Genomic DNA, 6000 nt, shown 5'->3' with positions numbered 1-6000 from the left:
ACACCATTTCTGACCCACCGCCAAACCGGTCATGCTGGAGGATGTTGCAGGCAGCAGAACTTTCTCCACGGCGTCTCCAGACTCTGTCACGTCTGTCACATGTGCTCAGTGTGAACCTGCTTTCATCTGTGAAGAGCACAAGGCGCCAGTGGCGAATTTGCCAATCTTGGTCTTCTGGAAAATGCCAAACGTCCTGCACGGTGTTGGGCTGTAAGCACAACCCCCACCTGTGGACGTCGGGCCCTTATACCACCCTCATGGAGTCTGTTTCTGACCGTTTGAGCAGACACATGCACATTTGTGGCCTGCTGGAGGTCATTTTGCAGGGCTCTAGCAGTGCTCCTCCTGCTCCTCCTTGCACAAAGGCGGAGGTAGCGGTCCTGCTGCTGGGTTGTTGCCCTCCTACGGCCTCCTCCACGTCTCCTGATGTACTGGCCTGTCTCCTGGTAGCGCCTCCATGATCTGGACACTACGCTGACAGACACAGCAAACCTTATTGCCACAGCTCGCATTGATGTGCCATCCTGGATGAGCTGCACTACCTGAGCCACTTGTGTGGGTTGTAGACTTCGTCTCATGCTACCACTAGAGTTAAAGCACCGCCAGCATTCAAAAGTGACCGAAACATCAGCCAGGAAGCATAGGAACTGAGAAGTGGTCTGTGGTCACCACCTGCAGAACCACTCCTTTATTGGGGGTGTCTTGCTAATTGCCTATAATTTCCACCTGTTGTCGATTCCATTTGCACAACAGCATGTGAAATTGATTGTCAATCAGTGTTGCTTCCTAAGTGGACAGTTTGATTTCACAGGAGTGTGATTGACTTGGAGTTACATTGTGTTGTTTAAGTGTTCCCTTTATTTTTTTGAGCAGTGTACATCTCCGAGCTTTGATCCTGTGATTTTACTGAGATCTTGAGCTGAATAAAACCATTAACCATTAAAAAAAATACAATCGCATTAAGCCTAAACATTTTAAAACCACTTTTTTCACCAACAGCAAACACTAAACTGGGTGCACATTTATTACAACGCACTCTGGCAGTAGCTTTAAAGGTTAAATGTCTGATTTAATCTTTAGTTCAGGAAGTAACATCAGGCAAGGATCAATTTTATCAGGTGACAGTTTAGTTGACTTGAAGTTCACGTTGGTCTCGTGACTTGCCAGACAATTACAACATTGTCTTGGTTTGTCAGCTGGCCACATGTCTGTCTCGGACCACTGGCATCACCTGTTAATGAGTCTACGAGCACAGCCGCCCTTGACCACGACAGCGGTATTAAAGGCTAATGATTTCATTTTGTGGAGGTGAATGGTGAGCATTCGAGTACTTGACAGGCAAATATAGGTGCTGAAATATTGATAGACCTTGGCAGGGGGCCTGAGCTGATTGGTGTTTAATATTTAATTCGTCCACAATAACTGAACACGATTATTCCAGAGATTGACAGCCTCAATTTATTTATCAGCACTGTGTGTTTGAAATCACTTGCCAGGTTTTGAATATCTTTGTTGATAATATGTTTAGATATGTGTCAAATCTGAGAGTTTGGGTCACGAAAGAGGGATAAAAATAAGGCAGTTTAGTGTGGGTCTTATCTTGTATCTTTCTGCCCGTGCTCTTTGTTTGGGTGTACATGATAATTCTTCCGTACTGCTTGAATTGAGGAAGTTATGGGCTGTGTAGGGGCTAGTGTCAGTTTCCTGTGTGACTGACTTGGTAAAGGAGGAAGCGATTTAACGGAAGGCGAGCACTTCCTTTAAATGCACTCACTCTTCCTCGTCTGTTCGCTGTCACACTCACAAGAAAGGACCCCGTGGGCCGCTTGAAATTGACCTGTGTGACAGAACTTCTGATACCTGAGGATACATACAGAGTCTACCTGCCTAACCCCTCTCTCTCTCTCTCTCTCTCTCCCACATCTGCAGCTCCCTCTTTCTGGAGACTCAACAACATCACACAGTCTTCACTACGGTAGGATCGCTTGTAGTCTTGAAACTCACATTTAAATCCATACTTATTTGGCTGGTGTGTCTCTCTGACTTATTAATATTTTGCTAGTTGATCTGTTACAGAGGCACTGGCTGTGTTGTGTAAGACAGTACTAAGGGAAGAAGCCATGTTTTTGATGAAAGGGGCTGAATTGATCATCGATTTCTCTAAGTTACATTTTTGTGGCGTGGCAAAGAAATCTGTGCTTAAATTGTAACAACAGTAATTAACATTGTAGACTTGACTTTCACTGTGTTTACACTGCAAAAACAAGTTCAAAAGATCTACTTTTATTTTGACACCATACAGAAAAGATAGCAATTCTGTGAGGCTGACCTTCGTGGTGCTTTGAGCTAAATGCTTACGTCAACACAACTGATGTTGAGCAGGGTTGCCATTTTAGTTTAGCCTGCTTTAATTGATTAATTAGCTGGTTAGATAAGTCTTTGAGGAAAAGTCAGAGGATCAGCAAAGTTATTACTTTCAGCACCGTAAATTTTCTGTTCCCAATTTCATATCCATTTCAAAACTAAAAACCAACCTCCTGGTGGTGCTAGATAAAGTCAGTAGGATTCACCCTCGGGACCAAATTTCATGGCAATTCATTCATTAAAAAAAAAAGAAGTAATATTTCAGTCAGGACTAAAGTGATGGACACATTGGTAATGCCATCCATGGAGCCATGTTTACAAATGCATTCAGAAATGGTCCACAAAAATGTAAATTATTTGAAGGTCGGTATTAAAATGGTCTTTGTTTGTGCGTGAAATGCAAAGAAAGAGAGAAACAAACATTAACTTCAGTCATCCAGATAATAAAATGTCCAGACAGTTTATACAGTTTGAGATAAATCCTCTTCAGTTCTTCACCTATATATCCAAAAAGAGAGGCTGCATGCACTGTATGTATAGATACAGACATGAGAGGTAAATGCATATAATGTGTGCTTGTTCAGGCAGCTGACATGATTTGGCCCTGCGGGTGGCCCGTGTGTCCTGCACCTGTTCATCTCCTTCTGGAGGCTTCTGTCCTGCCTCCTCTGCAGACACACAAAGACAAATATACACAAACGTACACACTCGTTCAGCAAACAGGGAGGGGAAACTCTACGGAGGCATGGCTGAGTGCCATTTAAAACAGCTGCATGTGTGTGTGGTTATGTGTAAAAGACAGGCAAAGACATAAGGAGAGAATTAAAGGGGTGGCAGGAAAGAAGAAATATATTGGAGGAAGAGTGTGTGGAGAGCAGCTGTCTCACTCCATCACACGCCAAATGTTTTGATTGTGTAGTGAGACCTATTGCAGTGCCATTTGAACTTTTAAGTGTTGTCTCTTGAAGGAAATACATTGACAGGAAATAAGATATGATCTGCTGATATTGTATACTGTGTGGAGCTTTACCTCCTCCTCCTCTTCCTGCAATCACTTTCCTCTCCAGGCTGCCCTCTCCACGTCTGTTGCTCGCTGCTGGTCATGAGGAGTCATGAGACCGAATCAGATGGGTGAAAATTATTAACTCTCTGTGTTGCTTCTGTGTGTCTCAGCTCCTCTCATGCTGACTGAGAATGGATGATACAGAGTACGGGGTTCAGATTGGAGAGAACAAGTTCATCAGCAAGTAAGGACTGAACGCCACGCTGTTCCTCACATGAACACACACATACACAAACAAACGTCAGTATGTGCATATGAAACAGTTGAACTGTAGTTATTTAGATTTTTCACTCATGTTAAACAGCCTGACTTGTGAGAACAAATGTATTTATGCTTTATTCACCTTTTGGTATAAAACATTCAGTCAGGATGTTAAAGCACCACACTGATAGGGATGCTTATTGATTCAAAGGTTCAGTGTGTAATTTTTAGTGGCGTCTAGAGGGGAACATTGCGAATTGCAACCAACTGCTCAAATCTCCCCTCACCCCTCCCTTTGCGAGTTGTTGTTCTTCTTCATTATTTAAGGTCTTTATACACCACTGAAAACATAGTTATGTATATTGTATTGCGTTTCTGTCAATAGATCCTTCTAAATATTACACACTGGACCTTTTAAAGGGTAACTTTATATTTTTGTATCTGTGTGACTAATTGGGACAACATCTTTTGAAACTGGTCCAGTATTGAGTGCACAGCTGCTGGCAGAAATCCCTGCAGGCTATTGCCCCCCGTCAAAGTATGTCCCCTAAAGTATTTGTTTTTGCCACTGACGGACTCAGATTGTTATTACAAGTGTCTGACAGCACTGTGCAAAGGATCCCTACAGAGATAGACCTGTTTTTAAATCGCTGCTCTTTCTCCAGGGTAGCAGTCCTCTCACATCTTAAGACATACAACCTCTACTATGAAGGACAGAATCTACAGCTCAGACACAGAGAAGTGAGTATTTACAGCAGTGTGTCTGCGTGCTTACTCTTATTTTAATGTTGTATTGTTTTATCCTCCTTTCCAACAGAAGCATCTGAATGTCTCCACTCTTCACTACTTTTCCTCCGTCTTCCTGTCGCCATTTTAAATTTAATATACCCGACCCATTATATGGTGAATCCCAAAGGAGTAATAACTGTCCATTGTGTGTATTTATATATGTGTGTGTGTGTGTGTGTGTGTGTGTGCGCATTGATCACAGCTTCTCTCTCACCAACAGGAAGAGGGGGAGCTGATTGTCGAGGGCTTGCTGAATATCTTCTGGGGCCTGCGGCGACCAATCAGGCTTCAGATGCAGGATGACCACGAGCGAATCCGACCGCCCCCCTCCTCTACGTCCTGGCACTCGGGTTGCAATCTGGACAGTCAGGGGTAAGAGGTCCAGACAGATCCAGTTACATCTTGCTGACCGGAAATGGTGATACGCAATAGGTCAGCGGGGGCAAATATAGATTATGTCTAGATTGTCTTTGTGTCATCCCTTTTTGTTGATGTGCGATGTCATTACTTGATATTCCAGCTTTAAATCCATGCAACAAATGCATAATTGATTTCCACAGTTTGCTAAATCCTTTGATGAAGCACTTATTTGCTTTGGTCCGTAGACAGAAGTGAACCCTTTAACCCTCACCTCTGGCTCGGTTTTGGATTTTGCCCCAAGCTGCCACAGATCAACCACAGCCCCATTTTCTGCTCTGTAACCCCATTCATCAGAAGAAGTTGTTCCAGGGAAAATAGCACTCACAGGCATGCAGCTGACATTTTGGGTGTTTCGGGGGCCAATTTACTTACAGGAAATACACAAAATTACACTTCATGAAAAAGGGCATTAACTAACACCGCAGCTATAAAGTTGCTTTTTTACTTTGATTCCAGTTAGCCTCATTTATCTGCAGCAACAGCGTTCTTGCTATCAGCATAAAGACAACCTCTCAAACAGAGAGCTCCAAAGAGGCCAAGTAATCCATACTGATATTGCTGGTGCAAAAACTTACTTAAAATATCAAAAGAAATAGTCTCTCAAATCCTGACAGCACATCTCAAACACAGAAAAACTGCTTCAACAAAGAGTAACAGGTGTTACAAGTTGAAACTAACCAACAGGGATGTGACGCACTTACTGTATAGGTGGTGTACAAGTGGTTAACAAAATGCCGCTTCTTGGCAGGGAATCTATTAAAACTCACCTCTTTATCCGTGTTTGCAGTGATGATGTGGTTACTCCAAAGTTAATGTCCTTGTTCTTGCACTGTTTACATTATTACTTACTGCACTATTGAGGGGTCTCGTTTATAAACGGTACGTACAAAACAGGGCTGGAAACATGCGTACGCTACTTCCTAAGCAAAGATTGTGATCTATAAAAAACAAACTTGACAGGAGAATGTGCGGTCCTGTAAGTAAACTCTGCGTACGCACTTAAACTGGGGAAATGAGAAACAGCGCAACATGAATGAAATGAATACTGCTGTGTAAAAAAAATCTAAATGTTACCTCTGAGTACTGTAGGTTTAAAGCCTTTCTGAATAAACACCCGTTTGATTGACTTTCCCTGAAGTTCACAAAAAAAAACATCCTTAAAG

General features: G+C 42.7%; 1 protein-coding gene across 2 annotated transcripts in view; it reads left to right on the top strand.

Moving 5' to 3' along the window:
• rassf2b (Ras association domain family member 2b) overlaps positions 1-6000 on the top strand; it is a 27252-nt gene that overhangs the window by 3127 nt on the left and 18125 nt on the right. For both annotated transcript variants that reach the window (XR_006822436.1, XM_046034593.1), the window contains exons 2-5: positions 1930-1975; positions 3538-3611; positions 4294-4369; positions 4638-4789. Coding sequence is in view for 1 of the 2 variants with exons in the window: in XM_046034593.1 (XP_045890549.1) it covers positions 3559-3611; positions 4294-4369; positions 4638-4789 (281 nt within the window). In the remaining variant the exon portion in view is untranslated. The remainder of the gene's footprint in view (positions 1-1929; positions 1976-3537; positions 3612-4293; positions 4370-4637; positions 4790-6000) is intronic.

This window comes from Micropterus dolomieu, linkage group LG21 (genome assembly GCF_021292245.1).
Source record: "Micropterus dolomieu isolate WLL.071019.BEF.003 ecotype Adirondacks linkage group LG21, ASM2129224v1, whole genome shotgun sequence".
Taxonomy (NCBI): Eukaryota; Metazoa; Chordata; class Actinopteri; order Centrarchiformes; family Centrarchidae; genus Micropterus; species Micropterus dolomieu.
Note: the sequence above shows the minus strand (reverse complement) of the source record. Positions and strands in the feature narration are given on the sequence as shown.